A 19,012-nucleotide genomic window follows, 5' to 3' on the forward strand; every position below is an offset into this window, starting at 1 on the left:
CAGAAGGCCTTGGTCCCATATTGCCGTAGACTTCATTACTAAACTGCTAAACGGCTATACCATGTCATGGTTATAATGGACAGATTATCTAAGTATTGTTGGTGCCCCTTAAAAGACTGCCCAGTCCTATTGACTCTGCTGAGACAATCTTCAACCATGTTTTAAGAATATTTGGCCTAGCTGAAGACATCGTTTCGGACAAGGGACCCTAATTTACTTCCTGAGTGTGGAAAGCTCTCTGCCAAAATTGAATATCAACATAAGTTTAACCTCAATTCAATGGACAGTTGGAAAGACTTAATCAAGAAATTGGCAGAATCTTACGTTCGTTTGCCATAGATCACAGAACAAATGGAACAAATTCCTACCATGGGCAGAATATGCACAGAATTCACTCATCAATTCCTCCACCAGCTTAACCCCCTTTGAATGTGTATTAGGATACCGATCTCCATTTTTTCCCTGGACTGGGGAACCATCTGATGTTCCGGAAGTGGACACCTGGTTAAGACACAGCAAAAGATTTCAATGAGCTATCCAATGATAACAGACCAATGCTGATCGCAGGCGACATCATTGCAACCTGGTCAAAGGGTCTGACTTTCTACCAGAGATCTCAAGATTTGCCTTCCCTGCGAGAAACTAAATCCTAAATTCACTGGCCCATTTAAAATCATCAAAATGATAAGCCCTGTCGCTTATTGTCTCCAACTCCCTGCTTCAATCAGAATCTCACCCACATTCCATGTTTTTCTTCTCAAGCCCGCTTACCCTGCAACCTTACAGAACCCCTACCACCACCACTAGAAATTGATGGAAGCCCAGCTTATCTGGTCAAGGAAATCCTAGCTTTGAGAAGTAGAGGAAGGCAACTACAATGTTTAGTGGACTCTGTGGGATATGGGCCAGAGGAACATTCCTGGGTTCCCACCGATAATATCCTTGACCCTTCTCTCCTCAATGACTTTTATAGGGATCACCCTCATAGCCCAGCTCCCAGACAACGAGGATGGCTCCAGGAGGGAGGGGGTTGGGGGGGGGGGGATTCTGTAATATTCCAACCCGAGGTTTCCCTTCTAACCTCCATAGAGCACCCTCATCCGTATACTGAACTCTATCCTCTGTTCCTGTCACATGGTTTCTACTTCCTATTTAAGAAGCCTGATTCCCTTTGTTCATTGCGAAGTATTGTTTGCCTTGCCTACAATTCTTAGCATTTTCCCATTGTTGTGTCTTGCCTTGATTTTGGATTATCTGCCTTGTTATACGGTTTACTCTCTTGGATTTGTGTTTTGGAATTGATTACCTGTTTCGAGTGTTTTCTTGTTTTTTGACCCTGGATTTATTGGCTGGCTTACGACTCTGTGATATTCACCCTTTTGCTTCTAATAAATCTCTGCATATGGATCCCTCTGCTCTCCCTGAGTCTGATATGTTACAGTTGGTGAAGTTGAATTTTGGATACAAACGTTTTTCAAATATTTAGATTTTTAAAAACAGCATTACTGCTTAATTATTTTTAGTTTTTAATAATTCCATGTTTTTTAAATAATATACTTGAGTTTTTTATATATTAACAAAAGAAATGTCATTCTTCTAATGTGGCTTTTTTCTTCATTATGATAATAGGAGGAGCAGCTTAAGTCTCACGAGTCACGATTTCGAGCCATTTCTGCTGATCTCCAGGAACTGCGCTCTACCCTACACATAGACCGCAGGACCAAAAGCAAGGACCAAGAAGAGTACAAGCAAAGGGAAGAGTACCTGGACTTTGAGGTAAAAACATCACATTTTCACTGAGGGATTTTTGTGGACCTCAAATAAGCCATTTATACGTCTTCCTTAATGTATCCTGTAGAAAACACGCTACGGAACATATGCAATGCTGCTGAGAGCTAAGATCCGGACAGGGGAAACAGACCTGGGAGCGTTTGAAGCCCGTTTGTTTGACGATGGTGGCTTGCAGAGGGCCCATTCCAGCCCCACGTTACCACAGGACCACAGTCATGCCAGCAGTCATGCCAGCAGTCATGCAAGCAGTCATGCAAGCAGTCATGCCAGCAGTCATGCCAGCAGCACCAAAGAGTCGAGCAGGAGCAGCGGCGGCAGCAAGAGGACCAAGCGCTCAGACGGTCAGAGACACAGCTACAGACAGGCTGTCAAACAGTGAGAGGACCAGGGCGGAAGAGGTTACTTATCTCCATTCAGTGGCTGAATATAGAGCATTACCAGGATGCCTGCAGTTCACTTTGATGGCTGCCCTCAAGTCGTCATGGTTATTAAACTGTGGTTGGGGTTGCTGTGCCCCACATGGCCGCTGGTAAAGCATGATTTTCTGGCCACTAACTGCAAGCCCAAATCTGCCAGTGGGCGGAAGAGAAGGAGCACCAGCCTCACATTGTCTTATTTATGTCAGTCTTTGTTTTTTGCCACAGACCTGTTCGGTTTATCTGTGTATTTTGCTTGTTAATCGTCAGGTTAAAACACTCGTGGCTTTTCGTTTGAACAAGCTGATGTTCAAACTTCATTTGGTGACCCATGGGAGCGACAACCAAATCAATAGTGATCCTCTTTATCCTGTGAACTTACTGTATGTTGTTCACTTTATATATTTAAAGCATTGTAGATTTAGCTTTTTAGACTATCATTTCATCATCTGAGGTCGATCAAACGCTTTAACACCTCATAGGATGTTTGAGAATTTAGTCTGTATAGTCATTTAAACCTTCTAAAAGCACGTCTCAAAGCATGCCTAAGAGTTTGAAGACAATCAGTTCCTCATTTGTTATAGTTATTGAGAATATGAATGTATAATTTTTGTTCATACCATAACGGACTAGTGATAATAGCAATGCAGATAGCACATCCCTTGTGAGAAATAGGTGAGCTTAACTGTATTGTATGTGCACTTGTAGTGTACTTCAAATCTTGAAAGTATATATTTAAAAAAAAAAAAAAATTGGATTTGCAGATAATATAATTGGCCACTTAAGTGTGCTGAAGTGCTCTGTAAGTGTTTAACAATAGTGCATTTTGTAATACATTCAAATGTAAAGTTTGACTTTTTTTAAAGTACATTGTTAATCATGTTTTTTTAAACTAGTGCGTTATGTGATATTACATTTAAAGTTAATATATTTTAAATATACTAAATAGCAACTTAATCATTACAAATATGTAATTACAAAAATATTTAAATATGACATTCAATTTTCATAAGAAATTACATTAAATTGTATTTTAGTTTACAGTTGATGCTTGTTAGTACATCCGGCAGTACAATTTAACCATATTTCAAATGTAACTGAAGTAATTATGAAGTTACATCTAAAGATGTACTTAAGTCTTACTTGTGTAAAAAAAAAAAACTTTTTATATTTAATACATTTTAATTTAATTGCAAATAACGTATAGTTAACTGTCAGCAAAAAATTCCATTTAGTTCTCACTTCACAGAGAAGAATATTCTTTTAAAGTATATTATTTCTGTAACAAGTACTCTTTTTCTTTTTTAAAGTATGCTAAAGCGTACTTCTTTTTCACAAGGGATTACGTGCTGTCATTTCAACTGGAATGTCCGAATGATTTTACTGACCAATTACCTTGTGAAACGGTTGATAAAAGTCATCACGATAATCGACCCCATCGTATTATTTAGTGTAATGTGTATTGAGCTTGAGAATGACGTGATGCAAATTCTCTGTGTCAAATCCCATTTGGATATGGCCAAGCCATTGAATTCTCAGGCACTCATGTTTCAAATTTGTAATTCATTCAGTGCTGTGGTAAAACACACTAAAAGGAGGCACTAAAAGCTGGTTTGTTCAGAGCAACCACATCTTATACCTCAATTGCACTGAGAGACCTGCTCAAAGGAGTGTTATTTGGTCGGAAATAATTCTACCTGTTTACAAACTGATGCGTTCTTATGTTCAATGAATTCATGTGTAATATTGCTTTGTAGGAGAGTGAAGGTAAGCTTCTATGCTGCTTATCATAACCTCATGAATTGTCGATGTTGATATCAGAAACATGAAGGATCCAAGAAATTGTAAAACCTGTAAAACAACACGCTAATGCAAATGAAGATCTAAACTGACTGTTAACTCTGCCAGCGTATAGATCAAATTCAGACATTAAGGACATAAAATACACTTGCAAAATCATTTTGACAAGATCTTGGACCCAAATTCCATCCAATGGCACTTCAATAGTGTTACGCTTCACTGCACTATGAATATTAGGTGTATTTAATGAAGAGTTATTTATATATTTTGAACATTTATTATCAGTCTTGACTATTTGTTTATGACTGAAGCATAATGACTTAAAGGTTTATATAATTTTTTTTTATAGGGAACACTTAACCACTCCAAGTAGTTTGGTGTCACCCAAAGATTTTGCTGTAAATGTAACTTATTTCTTATAAATTAGTTTTTGTGTTTGGTGTGTTTCATCCATTCTAGCTGTATATAATGTGAAAATTATGTTACAGCCGCTCAGTAAAAATAATGCTAATGTTTGTATGTTTTAAAGGCAAAATAAATATGTTTTGAAAGGATAACTGTGAAAAGGATTCATATTTTTTTTTAAAATATACATATATACACTACTGTTCAAGAGTTTGATAGGGGGCAGATATGATTCGTTAACGTCTCTTAAGCTCACCAAGCATTGATTTGTACAAAAATACAGAAAACAGTAATATATTGAAATATTACAATTGTAACTTTATTTTAATATAATTTAAAATACAATGAATTCCTGTAATGGCAAAGCTAAATTTTCAGAATCATTACTCATCTTCAGTGTCACATGATCCTTCAGAAATCCTATTTTTACTATTACTGCATGTATTTATGTGTATGTTTCTTTCCTATTCAGTCAGCATTTAGGACTCTTACATTATAAAGACACAGAAATATGAAATAATAACTTTATTAAAACACAAACATATCTGCTTACCTCTGAAAAAACTGCAACCAAAAATACACATAAATAAAAAGCATGATGTATCGAGAAAATGCAAAGATGCGATCCAACTTTGCTTCATTTCTAAGGTTGCATATATATCAAAAGTAAGCTTACTAAAAACATCCACAGAACATTCCGCAAACATATTCCAAGGTTACAGTCGTGCTGGGGAAATGGCAATTCCATTAGGTCTCAGTTGGAGATTTGTTGTTTAGTTACAAGCACTGCACTAAGACTACAGCTTCACTCCAAACCTCGGAATTTCAACAGAGGATCAATTGATTTGTCATGTTGTCTTATGTAATACCACTGAGGGCTTTTGACCTCAAAACGATTCTTTTCAATCCTCCTTGTGACGTGTTGTATTTCCACTTTATTGAGATGATGAACAGTCCACCAGTTTGCACCTGAAAAAAGTCAATTAAAGTGCCAAGTTGTCCTCAATGAATAGATCCTGATAATCAGTGATTGCCCACTGCAGGATTTCCCATCTCTTCTCCAATGGACTGACTCCCAAAGCCACTGTCCTCTTTAGAATCTGGAAGAAGGAAAAGTGTGTTGTATTCACAATTTACTGACCAAAGGTTGTGTGTTAGTCTCAGAGGTGACCCTGTTTCTCTATCAGTGTGAAACATACCTGAGCTCTGCTTGTCCTCTCTGGGTTGGCTGGCTGTCAGAAGTCTCACTCCTTCACTCACACCCAGAGACTGCAGCGCCTCCACCAGGCCATCCACAGGACCACCACTCAACTGAACACACATAAACACACTTATGAACTACTCATACTGTATGTGATGCCAACACAAATGCAATTACAAATGCATCTAGTCAAAACACATACAATCTACAAGAAAATGTTTTTGAAACGTATACCAATTACATGAAGAATATGGAGCAAATACATTCACAAATACATTTTAGTACATTTATTGAGCAATTTAACAGAAAACTTTTTATGCGTTTTGGCAGTTCATTTATATGACAACGGCGTTTTGGCGACCTGCAAACTTTTGAAAATGGGTTTCAAATGCAATTTTGTGAAAAGGGTGACATCATGTGGATGGGTATTTCATGTTCAGTCTATGTAGTGTTTCTTTACAAAGTGACATCGCTAACTACTGGCCTGGCATGTGTAATACAGCAATTTTAATAGTTTTCGTGGAACGGGATTGTTTTGACAATGCTGCTGTCTGTACGCGAAAAACGCGAAAGAAAAAAAAGTTTTAAGGACATAATTGTCGTGTAAACGTACCCTTATTTAGCAGTAAACATTTTATAAATTATTTGATCAAATTAAAAAGCAGTATGAGAAAATTGCAAGCAACAAACAAGCAAAGATAAATGCTTCCAATACCAGTATGCTACATTGTTGTCATATGACATGAACACATCAAATTACATGTTTTTAGAAAGTATTAGTATTCTGCATATTTAATACATTTTAAGTTTTTAGAAAATGAGATTAATATGCATGTTTAATACATTTCAACATTACATTTATTTAGTATTCATTTATTTGCTCCACATTCCTATGTAATCAGTATTCCATTCTAATAACTTTTAACTATTTTTTTTTATTATTATTAAAACATTTTGCAGTTAAATAATGAGTTAACAAAGATGTTTTAAAAAATCTGATATTACTTCCAGTTTGTTACACTTTAAATGGAAGGTCAAGTCAAGTGCAATGCATTGACATAGGACAAGGTGCAAGACTGCATATTACACATTTTTGCAAATACAATAGTCCTCACAGAAAATGTGCATTATATGCAGAAAAAGTCATCGGTATGCTAGTATGTGGTTCCAAACATAACCGACGTCTATTTGACAATGTAAAGTAAAACTTGCCAAACCAAGAGAACAATGACAGTCTCTAACCTGGTAGTTCTCAAGAAGCTTCTGGCAGGGCGAGGCGCTCTCCTGGAACAGGTGAGTGAGAGTGAGCATGCCCAGTTTTTTCGCCAGCTCTCTCCAGGGCACATGGTCTTCAATAAGAATACCACACAGTTTCATGAGCACCTCGCTGTCTAAACCCTGGTTCACTGCAGGAAGAGGAATACTGATCAGTCACACATGCTAGAAGTTAAGTAATAGAGTTTTTGAGAACATTAAGCACATAAAGTCTCATTACCTTCGTCAGTGCTTATTTTGGTCCTCTTGGGGGCGAGTGAACTGGACTTGGGGCCTTTCCTTCCATCTAATAGATCTCTAACCTGTTGAAGGCAATGGTGTTTCAAAGGTTAAATCTATTACATGAATTTATTCATCCACCTCCAAATGCTCACACACTGTATGCAATTATGATGGATACAAAAACTCAAACCTTTTGACATTTAGCCAGGTCAAATGGTGTGTGTCCAGCAGCAGGTCTCTTGCGTGGGTTAAATGCTCCCCTCTCGGATGATATCGACATAAATTGAACTTGCTGAACCATGTCATCTGGAAGCTGCTTATTGGCATCATTCTTCTCACTCTCGTCATCTTCATCAGAGGAAGATAAGCTCAGGAAAAGAGGCTCATCGTTCTCCATACGTTTATCAGCTCCTAAAACAGAAGACAAGGGAGATGATACATCAAACAATGCTTTCATATCACTGAACCAAAACTTGACTTATTCCCTAGTCACTGGCTCTGAATATGATGATCTTGATTTCAATTGGTTATTCAGTTCATGTCATTAATTATGAGTGATTCCTCTGAATGTCACACATCAGGAAATGTGGACAACTATCAAATACCTTACCTAAATCACATCCTATATAGTAAAAGTTCATATTTGCTCTAATAACAAAACTACATGAGCATGTTCTCAATGACTAGTCATTGTGGTTTTGCCCTTCAGAGGTTTTGAAGTACCTGATATCTGTATTAAATTAGTAAGAAAGGAGTTTTCTCAGATACCTGCAGCTATCAGCATGGAGCAGAGAGGTGGGGAGCCTTGACTGGCAGCAAAGTGAAGAGGACTGTTGCCCCCGTAGGTACACACATTCACATCAGCCTTTAGCTGTAACAAATGACAAACAAAAAACTGTCACTTTTAAAGACAAAACATTTGTGATGGCTCTATGCTGAAGTGTGCTGAATAGGGTGAAACGGTTCCAGTATCTCTGGTTTGTGTGATGCTGAAATAATGCATTAAGATATAATTTATATATTATATAAAGTCAAGTAAATGCTGTTCTTCTTAACTATCTATTCAACATCAAAAAACTGTAGAAATGCATCGGTTTTCCCACTTAAATATTAAAACAGCACAACTGTTTTCAACATTGATAATAATAAGAAATGTTTCTTGATCGACATATTAGAATGATTTCAGAAGGATCATGTAACACTGAAGACTGAAATAATGGCTGCAGAAAATTCAGAGAAAAATCACTTTATACTGTAATAATCAAATTTCCTACTTGGTGAACCCCTAATGCTAACGAAAGTAGTGTTTACTAAAACTAACCGAAACTGCGACTAAACGTCTAGTGCTCCATAAATCCTTTACCTCAGTAATAAGATTACAGGCCAGTTTTAACAGGTTATCCCTCACTGCCAGATGTAGAGCCGTACAGCCACTTTTCTGCTCTGGCATGTTGATCTTTGCTCCTGTCTCCACTAACAATCGAAGACAGTGCTCTCCGTCTTTCTTTACAGCGAGATGGACAGGATATTGACCTGAGAAGCGGGAAAGGTGAAAAAAAAATATCAGTATGTGCAATAATATTCCACATGCAACCTTCAGCACCATTAAATGAAGACTGAGAGACAATGGCATGTGTAACGCTCACCTGAGAAGTCAGCAGAGTTTATTAAATGGACATAGCGCTCTCCCAGCAGGTCCAGGACCACTCGTAGTACGGCCTCATCGCCGGTGTGGGCGGCCAAGTGAAGCGCTGTCCGGCCCTCTCGGTCCAGCAGGCTCGGGTCTGCCCCTGTTCTCATCAGCATCTCCACTAACTTGGGCTGCTTTGTGATCACAGCCAGATGCAATGGAGACTGGAGAAGGTAAGAAAGATGAACGTTAGCATGCCACATTAAACAAATATAAAATGAAAAATAAATAATAATAAAAAGAGCATTTTCACAGCATATAGATGCTAAATTACCTGACTGAGGTGGTTGAGTTTGTTGATGAACTTTTGTTGTGGGGTGTTGTTCAGGGCCTGAATAAGCTGTTGCACCACAGCAGGTTGCTGATGGATAATGGCCAAGTGCAGAGGCCTATGGGAAAAATACGACACAGATTAATACAAACTCTGATCATGTATGTGTTGCACTTAATCCCCCTCTTCATTCAATGTATCATTTAAATGCATTTAAAAATAATAATGTTACTACACTAACAATTTCACTTTCATTTTTTCATTAAGCAGATACACTGACTATAATAGAAAGGTTTAAAGGTAGCAGACACATAACCTGGAATACTTAATACTTGACATGCATCAAGACATTGATACAATAGACCGGATACAAGCTGAAAGGCAGAGATGTGAAAAAAACATACGTGTCTCCGTTCTCATCTTGCACTCCACACAGATGTCTCTGCAGAACCAGCAGGGGGCGCACATCCCCTGTACTGCAGTACTGTAACAAAGCACGAGCAGTGCACTTGGCTGTCAAAGTGGCACGATTCTGCAGAGCTGCGGCTGGAAACAATACAGGAAGGAAACATGCATCAACTGAATGAATATACACCTAAAATCTCAATGCCTTGAGTTTAATGATACCTGAAAGATAATTATGCTCACCAATCTGAATGAGCTGCTGATGCACTGGAGAACCAGACTGAGTTTGTTTGTTAGTTGGCTGATTCTGAGATCCATCAGACTGTGGGGTGGAGCCTGACATCTGTGGCCCTCCAGCAAATCCACCACCACCGAAAAACCCTGAACCATCCATCGTATGATTAAATGAAAATCCTAAGGACATAATTGACACGAAGATACATATATGAAGACTTCTGTTGACACACCACCAGAATAACTGAATTAACCATGTAGCCTCAGAGTTTAGGGATTTAAAATGTTTCACCTCCTCCCATTCCTCCTCCTCCTGTTCCAGATCCAGGACCTCCAAAGGCCCCTGCTCCTCCTTGAGGTCCTCCCCGCCAGTGATCGTAGGGCTGAGGAAGTGCCTTCATCCTCTTCCTCTGAACCTCTTCTTTGTCTAGGAGGGAACAGGAGCCAACATGTTAGCAAATATGAGAAAGAGAAATAGTGAAGAGGATGTTTAATGGATCTAAACTACCGTTCAAAAAACTGGTACGTTTTTTTTAGTGAAAGAAACTAATAATAATTTTAATGAAGAAACTATAAAATTACATTTTATAATATATCAAAAACAGAAAACAGTTGTTTTTTTTTAAAAACAATATTTCACAAATATTACCAGGTGAGCATAAAATATTATTTTAAAAACCTAGACAACAAACTTTTTAGTGGAACAATAAAGATACTGAATTTGATATAAACTGTCCCCATATATATATATATGTATGTTAGGACAGTTTGTTGCAATCTGTTAAAAATTTGATGGTCTTAAAGTGCCCCTATTATGCTTTTTAGAATATTACCTTTATGCAGTACGTAATATAGCAAAGTTTTAAAGATCAAAGTGCACCACAAAGTTATTGTCTCCTCCAGAAAGAATCGATTCTGAACAGCCGAAGCGAGTCATCAGCAATTCTAGTCTCACTTCATGTTACATACCTGCGTAACAATGTAACAAACTTGCATAATTCCAGCCTATGGTCTTCATTGGCTGCCTGCAAACAAGGTCTACTTTGACTGACCCTCAACCACTTTAGTTGTAGCTGAGGAATGGAGGAGTTTGGTTTCTGACACACGCTGTAAGTGGTAGACTAGTCAAAACAGACTGGGCCTTCTGACCAATCAGAGCATAGTAGGCTCTCAGAAAGGAGAGGGAACCTTTAAAATAGCACATAGGGGCACCGATGTTTTGCATAGCACTACTAACCTTGATTGTGTGGAATATATGTGAACTGCTTGGGTTCGCTGAAGTCGCCTCCCTTCTTCCTCTTGAGCTGCAGGAATACGGTGACAGGGCGCGTGATATCTGTGCAGCGGTACGGTGGTGTCTTAAACACGATCGCATACTGATGGGATTAAAAACGGTGTCAGTGAAGGTTTGTTGTAAAAGGCTAAACCACATCCAACGGTAAAATCCAGGAAATCACAACGTTTTTATGTCAATTTATCACACACCTGTTTGTGGACGTCAGTGGGGGAGAAGTCTCCAAACGCCTCCCATCCGGAATCATCTTCCTCCTCATAAAAACGAATGTCAATATCATCTGGAAACAAAAGAGTATAAACATCATTTGATCTAAAAGGTTTGTGAATGATTGTAAATCCTTTTTGAAATCAGAAAATCATAATAACCTTTTTGAACTTTATCACAGAGCAGAAAGACCTCTTCTCCTCCCAGCACTGATCCAGAGGTTTTGTCCATTCGGGAGATCTTCAAATTTGAAGCATTTGGTGATTCTGGGTAAAGAGCAGCACATTTTAGTTGTAGTAAGATTACCAATCCTTTTTTCCCTAATTTACACTCCTGTTCAAAAGCTTGGGGTCGGTAAGATTTTTAATGTTTTAAAAAGAAGTCTCTTCTTCTCATCAAGGCTGCATTTTTTTTGAATACAGGAAACTACAGTGAAAGCAGTAATATTGTGAAATATTAATACAATTTAAAATAACCGTTTTATATTTAATATGTTTTGTTATTTATTCCTGTGATGGCAAAGCTGATTCATTACTATAGTCTTCAGTGTCACATGATTCTTCAGAAATAATTCTAATATGCTGATTTGGTTTTGAAAAAACATTATTGTCAATATTGTCAATGTTGAAAACAAGTTGTGCTTCTTAATATTTTCGTGAAAACCGTGATTCATTTTGTTCTCTGATAAATATAGTCCAAAAGAAAAATAATATATGTGGAATAGAAATCTTTTGTACTGCCTTCACTGTCACTTTTTATCAATGTTATGCATCCTTGGTGAATTTTTATTATTATTGTTCAGACCCCAAACTTTTGAACGATAATGTACATTGAAGTTCAATTAATTCAAGTTCAAGAAATGGTCAATAACTAATTACAGACTTAACACAATATTCTCAGAGCAATGTAGATTATAATACTATTAATATTTATAAAATATCAGTTTCTTTTTCTTTAAACTCACAGTGCCTATATATTTTTCTTTGTGTTTTTTTTTGTGTGGCAACTTTGAGGTCAGTGTGTGGCAGATGTCTTTTGTTAATTGAATTTCATTTATTCTCTTATGTTTTATGGCAGGACTTACTGCTATCATAGATAGGATTTGAAACAGCAGGCTTCAAGGCTCTTGTGAAACTCCCATTGCTGTCCTGCAGGTAAGCAGTGAACTTTAATCTTACAATGTTTAGGTCCATGTTTTTACCCAACTCTTTGGCTTCTTGCGTAATAGCCTGTTCCTCTGCATCTGAATGAGTGATATAGAGAGAAAAAACATCATGTCAAATGAGGATGCAAACAGTAAACAGAAAATTCAATAAGCAGTCAGTCAACATCATGTCTAGTTGAATAATTAAATCACAGTCTTACCACTAAATTTATATCCAGGCTCTTTCGTCCTTCTCTTCTCTTCTCTCAGCCTTTTCGTTAATACTTCAATCACTCCTCTCTTAGTAACATGGAGGATGCCTAAATTACTGAATCTAAACATAGAGGGTGTAATAATGAATAAAGATTGCACAACTGCACATATACAACAATCAAAAGCCACAAGCCTCACATGATGATACTGTATGCATACAATGCCTTATGCAATTTATTCCAGTCATAATAACAAGGAAAGAGATCATATGAGCATGATTAACAGTAGTCGTGTTCACTCACTGTGCTGTGAGATCATTAGGCCCGACATCAATGGAGCATACACCGTTGTCGTTACATTGGCGACCCACAAGACTGTGCGCATGAACGCGAGGGGGGTCTGTGTGCGTCACTAGCTGAACCTCCACGCGAGCATGACCCACGTAGTTTGACACCTGGTGTGGGAGAATGCATTCATAAATGTACTGCTTATTTAAATACATTGCAGATACATATCCATGTTACAAAGCCCACCTTGACTGTGGGATACGTCCTTCTGTTCCTCTCACTGGAGGCACCTGGCAGACCACCGTGGGATGGGCCCTCACATTCATAACGAAATCTGAATCCTCTCTGTAACACACACATAGCATTTTTACATAACACCAGACCTTACTCACTGATAAAACCCTGTTTTTGGGGAATTCCAGCGCATGCTTTCTGGAATTATCCCACATAGTCTGTACATTCTTTGTAAGACATCACACATGTTCACTAAATGGCTAAAATACACCATTTTATAATTTATAACATTGGAAAATTGTCAAACAGAGTGGAAGATGAAGATGAAGACCTAAGTGAACGTACCTGCTTTGGCTCCTCAATTATCTGTAGATAAGGCCCATGAACTGAAATAAAGATCAAATACAATCAATTAGCCTTCATTTCATTTAAATCAAAAGAACACCACACAACAAAAACACATCATAAAATACATTCATAAAGCAAGACAATTGGCAGAATTAACTTACCTGTTTCTGTCACAAAGGGTTCAGGCTTCACCTCAAAAGTTTCAGGCAGATATTGAAGGTCCACCATGAACAAAGACTGAAAATGCCATGTACAAACGTGCATGTGTTAGTATTTTTATATAAAATATACATTTATGTGAATTAAACTCAAACCTTTAGCACAAAGCATAATTCGTTTTATTTTATTATAACTGAAAATGTGACCTGATATTCAAATTTATACCATTTAGTCTAAAACCTACAAGTGTATTTAGGCATCACAACATTATGGATAATACATTTTTAGATTTGTAATATATTACATTTAACAGTGTTATTAATTTATTAATGTTTTTAAAGATTAGCTTTAAGTTAGGGTTTGATAATGTTAATGATAATCTAAATGAGAAAAATTTGCATTTATTTAAAAAATCTCCAATATTGACAGATAACTGATAGGGTACGCATTTTGTGCACCCCAAATGAAAATATCTATAGATCACAACTCTAAACTAAAAATCTGTAGCAAGGTAGCAGACTACAGCAGCAATTTTGACAATATGTGGCTCACCTCATTGTCAAACTTCATTTGATACTGCGTATCATCCATCCTGTAATGTAGAAGGAACAGAGAAAACTCTTATTGAGACCGTCTCGCAAAGACACAAACCCAGAACTAAAAAATACCCATGAGGTGAGGTGCTCTAATACAGTTAGCATGCTGAATCAAAACATCAACTGAGCTGCAAACCCCTACAGATGCATTTCATTCCCCCAGTTTTTCCCCACAGTAGTGTTCTGACCTTCACACAAGGCTGCGTACACTTTTACCCTACCTGATAAACAAAACGTAGAGAAAGAGGCTTTCCGTTTTAAACAAAAGACTCACACAAAGTCCGTTTCACTTTCGGTGTAACAACAAGGATGCGTGTGCACTGGATTTTTTTTCTTTTTTTAATATGCCTTCCCCCTCCTTCTGTCTGGCTCACTTGCTTGCGTTACTTCCAGGAAGCAAGGCAGTGAAAAAAAAACAACAGAGGAAAGCCCCCAGAATACCAGCTCACTGCTGCCGCTGATGTCAAATCCTGAGAAATACAGGTACACACATTCACACCCTGATATCAAGACTTCTCATATCTAAATTTCCTCAACTTTCCAAAGGCTTTTTCAAATTCCCTTATATCTTCCTCTGGGGTACTTTTGAAACAAAATTCCAATAATGATTCCTTTTTTATTCATATTTCAATTCAGTGAAAAAATGAACAAAAAATTCCATGTACGTGTAATTTACAAAAAATAAACATTTCTGACTAAAACAATCTGTGTAACTGGATTAGTCAGATATCTCTACAGTGCCGTCAATGCAGCTACCATGAAAGATGGGGATTGCCCCCCATCTGTTGGCCTACCCTTGCAGCCACAAATCTTTAAACCCACAAACACTTCCACTGTTAACCAAACAGGAAATTATGATGATGATCTCTAAATGATACATTTATTTAAATAAATAATTTATAAAGAAATTATGTTCCATTTCATTTCTAGTGTTAATATTACTAGCTACACTGGATGACAGGATTGCACAAGTATTGCACTATCCACTGACAGGAATGAGGAAGCGTCTTCTTCTGCTCAGGATGAGGTGTACTAAGATTGCTGTGTAGTACCACCACATATTCTTCACCAAAACCAATGGGACAACTAGTAGAGTAAACTATGAGTTTTCTATCTGAGGTGTCAGGGCTCATTCTGAGTGAATGCAAATCCTGACGTCACTGAAAAGAGAGTAAAACTCTTCTGGATCACAACCGCATCCTGTCCTTCTTCTGTGAAATGATAGCATCTTCACTTCAGCCAAACAACCCCTAATCTTAAAAAAACGTCAAATATAGACAAGAAGATTCATTAAGCAAGGCAAAAGTCGTCAATCTAAAACAGTGGATGTCAACCAAGCCCGCCAAGAGGCCTCAGTAAACGTTTATTGACAACGTAGTTTCTGTTAATAAAAAAGGTTAAAAGCAAGCAGCTAAGCATCACAATGTTCTTTAATTTAAAGGTTTGTTTACCCAAAAATGAAAATCTGTCATTAATTACCCTCATGTCATTCCAAACCCGCAAGACCTTCGTTCATCTTCGTAACAGAAATTAAGATATTTTTGATGAAATCCGAGAGATTTCTGAACAAGTCACAGGCAACAACGTCATTGCAACTTTCAAGGCCCAGAAAGATAGTAAAGACATCATTAAAACAGTCCATGTGACTACATTAGTTCAACCTTAAAGCGTAACACTTGCAAAAATGCAACCTAGGGTCTTTTTGTTAATCTACCCGAGGCAAACTTTCGTTTAAAAGCATAATTAGAAAAAATATGAAGATTGACTACTCAAAAATAGTCTATCTCGGAATGCGAATGAACTGACTCTGAATTTTAGTATTGTTTCTTATATGAGGATCCTTTTTCAAATACAAGGTCAATATTGATTTTCACTAACGACAAAACAACAAATTTTCCGTGAATTTATATGGAACTAAGCTTTAGGATCTTTAAGGGGGTCGCACACCGGACACGCAGCGCAGCGCCACGCCGCGTCTAGGACAACTCAAGGTATCGCACACCGGACGCGCACTTTCTCAGTTTATGGCCAGCAATATTGTTATGTTTAAGGACATTATGAAATTAAGATAATGCCTGTACTATGTTATGATTGTACTGTACAATTAAATACAATCGTTGCTAAGTCTGCAGTCTGAACACTTTACCTCAGAGCGTCCGTTAACTGAATGAATTGGGAATATCACCTGAAAATCCGATAACATCAGCAATTTTCATTCGGCAGCTGATTTCTGTGAATGAATGTAAAACTAAATGTATATTGCAGCACAGGGTGAAGTCAGTATATACATTAACGACGTTTTGAGACATATAAATGTACATTTAATGTAAAACTATGTAAATGGCGCTCTGTGGCGCGGCAGGATTTTGAACAAGGTCCTGAGCCGTAGCTGGGTGCCGCGGACAGATGCCGAATGGTGCCGCCGGTGTGTGAACACTCAGAGAGAATAATGTGTTCGAATTCTGCGCGTCCGGTGTGCGACCCCCTTTACTCTCCTCCCTGTTACGTTGCATTCGGAGATCGACTATTTTTGACTGACAAAATTCCGGAGGACAAAGCTACAGTGAATTGTTCAAAATCTTTCTTTTTAGTAAACTCTGTGTACACAAACAATGTTCTCAATACTCGAGTTCATGTGTAGAGCCCCTGGTGATACTTCGAGTAAAGTTTCATGTTGTGTCGATCCTTCTTAGTGTTTTAAAAATAGCGATTTTTGATGCTATCATAGAAGTGCCCCAACCACTCCCATTCAAAAGGTAATTTGACCGAAAACGAAAATACGGTCAAACTTAACAGTGCCGTTTCCATTCTAATTATGCTTTTTAACGAAAGTTTGCCTCGGGTAGATTAACAAAAAGGTTATGAAGCGACGAGAATACTTTTTGTGCACAAAAGAATTATATAAAAATAACAACTTTAATTCAACAATATCTTCTCTTTCATGTGCTATTCACATAATGTAAACCGTATTCCAGGTTCTACGCCAAAACGCTGACTCATTATTGGCTAGCTCCTGCGTCAGCATCACACGCATGTGCCGTGGTGCTCACGTGAACAGTGTCAGCCAATAATGATCCGGCGTTCTGATGTAGAACCTGGAATCACTGCACTGTTTACTACTACCTTTCTGGGCCTTGAAAGTTGCAATGAATTGCTGCCTAAGGCTGGTTCAGAAACCTCTCGAATTTAATCAAAAACATCTTAATTTATTTTCCGAAGATGAACAAAGGTCTTGCGGGTTTGGAACAACATGAGGGTAAGTAATGACAGAATTTTTATTTTTGGGTAAACTAAACTTTTAAAGAATTTAATTGAATGTTCTTTAAAGACAAAAACCCACTTGCTCAGAACACAAGACTACTTTTTTTAATGTAGAATATAAATGTATTGTATGAGGTGCCATGGAAATAAAGGTGACTTGACTAGAAAAATCACAATAAACCTGTTTTTAACCGTTTCAGCTCTTCCATATGCATGAAGTTGAAAGGCAAATGAACCAGTATTTGTAAATCCTCTACTTATGTACATATTACAAGTTTTTGTTTCCATATGCTAATCTGACTACTTACCAGTATACATGCTCTATGTAATCATGTCCAAAACTTTAGGAGTACATTTACATTCGTGAGCATTTTAAGCATAACCAATGAGCTGTCAGTCAACATTTCTGGGCATCTATAAGCTGCACGTGCCAATGATGCACAATAAAACGCTGCACAGGAGAGACAGCAATACAGGAATAAATCTGTAACGTACCTTAGTGCTCCAGCCATTCTGTTTTCTGCAGGGTCATCCGAAAGGGCTCTGAACTCCTGACAGACTGAAAATGATGGAAATGACAAGCGCTTACACACACTGTGTGATGGGGATGTGATTCCCCTGCACATGTAACGTTAGGCTAAGTCAGATCCAAAAAGTACATCTGACTTTTTATGGGAATTTCCCGCAGACTCGAGCGAACAGCAGCAAAACACCCGAGACAAAACTTCTAGACTACACACTATCGATAATTTTTGTAAACATTTTTACTGTTTTCTAACTAATTAGCAATTTGCACGCCATATGAACTGTAACGTTACACCATTTCTGTAATGTAACGTAATGTTTTCAAAACAAACTTGAAATAGATTTCTCCAAGCACTATAAGCAACCGAGTCCTTATTTCCCAAATAAGAAAGCAGCCTATTATTATCTACTATTTAAAGACCTAGCTGCTACATGCCTTGTTACAAAACTGTTCATTAATAATGATAATTTCGTTAGTGCTATACATAATGTGTACGTCCTCAGCACATATCAGACTTACCTTGTATAACTGTGATGTTTGCCAATTCTCGTGTAGTTTCTATTCGACGTCAATTTAATTAAACCACTGCTAAAATCTTAGCAAACGCCTGAGAAAAAAAAACATAAACAAAATGGACCATCCATCCAATTAATCTGTTCCAGTTTTAGTATTTAGTGAACACTCCATGCGAACGTACGCTTGCATGAGTCGAATGCTACTGGCCTGCAATGGAAAGCCCCGACTAGGGGAATTCCGCAATCACGTGGCGTGCTAGGAGTGTTTTGATTGGTTCTTAGACGGAACATGATTTGCATGTTCTCCAAAACTTCCGCTCGTATCAGATATTCAACTAATAGCAGAGTGCATGTAGCAAAGTCCAATATGATAACGCTAACAGTAAAGTAAATTAAGTATGTTTTTAGTACATTAAATATACAGAATATCTATAGCATTAGAAACCACAACACACAATTCTATTTAGCCTGAAGATCATACTTCATTTTTTTATTTCTATAAGGTTTTAATATTTTTT

The 19,012-nt window shown here is 37.6% G+C and overlaps 2 protein-coding genes across 4 annotated transcripts in view; one reads left to right on the forward strand and one right to left on the reverse strand.

Moving 5' to 3' along the window:
* psda (pleckstrin and Sec7 domain containing a) overlaps positions 1-4,560 on the forward strand; it is a 38,402-nt gene extending 33,842 nt beyond the window's left edge. The window contains exons 16-17 of the mRNA XM_079854710.1: positions 1,630-1,776; positions 1,859-4,560. Of these exons, the coding sequence (XP_079710836.1) occupies positions 1,630-1,776; positions 1,859-2,170 (459 nt within the window). The 3' untranslated portion in view covers positions 2,171-4,560. The remainder of the gene's footprint in view (positions 1-1,629; positions 1,777-1,858) is intronic.
* Positions 4,561-4,922: 362 nt separating this feature from the next.
* nfkb2 (nuclear factor of kappa light polypeptide gene enhancer in B-cells 2 (p49/p100)) lies at positions 4,923-18,704 on the reverse strand. 3 transcript variants are annotated; one of them, XM_079854719.1, is made up of 24 exons: positions 18,499-18,704; positions 17,949-18,012; positions 14,149-14,188; positions 13,599-13,674; positions 13,435-13,475; positions 13,102-13,200; positions 12,871-13,022; positions 12,577-12,689; positions 12,296-12,454; positions 11,373-11,477; positions 11,196-11,284; positions 10,948-11,086; positions 10,003-10,137; positions 9,720-9,890; positions 9,476-9,617; positions 9,075-9,189; positions 8,757-8,964; positions 8,474-8,643; positions 7,879-7,981; positions 7,301-7,521; positions 7,109-7,190; positions 6,856-7,019; positions 5,612-5,723; positions 4,923-5,512 (listed from the first exon to the last, which is right to left on the reverse strand). In XM_079854719.1, the coding sequence occupies exons 2-24, from the start codon at positions 17,963-17,965 to the stop codon at positions 5,436-5,438; spliced, it is 2,730 nt and encodes a 909-aa protein (XP_079710845.1). In that variant the 5' UTR covers positions 17,966-18,012; positions 18,499-18,704; the 3' UTR covers positions 4,923-5,435. The 3 variants fall into 3 exon arrangements, with proteins under 3 accessions (XP_079710845.1, XP_079710847.1, XP_079710846.1); XM_079854721.1 differs by lacking the exons at positions 17,949-18,012; positions 18,499-18,704 and adding an exon at positions 14,467-14,590; XM_079854720.1 differs by lacking the exons at positions 17,949-18,012; positions 18,499-18,704 and adding an exon at positions 14,414-14,548.
* Between the last annotated feature and the right edge of the window lie 308 nt (positions 18,705-19,012).

The sequence above is a fragment of the Squalius cephalus genome (genome assembly GCF_949319135.1).
Source record: "Squalius cephalus genome assembly, chromosome: 21".
Lineage (NCBI taxonomy): Eukaryota > Metazoa > Chordata > Actinopteri > Cypriniformes > Leuciscidae > Squalius > Squalius cephalus.

What these genes read in the sequence shown, in the direction of transcription:
- nfkb2 (XM_079854719.1), bottom strand. An exon ending in ACCCTTTGTGACAGAAACAG is followed by an intron (nt 13,476 to 13,598) that starts GTAAGTTAATTC and finishes TCTTTATTTCAG; the next exon opens with TTCATGGGCCTTATCTACAG. An exon ending in ATATATTCCACACAATCAAG is followed by an intron (nt 10,138 to 10,947) that starts GTTAGTAGTGCT and finishes GTTCCCTCCTAG; the next exon opens with ACAAAGAAGAGGTTCAGAGG.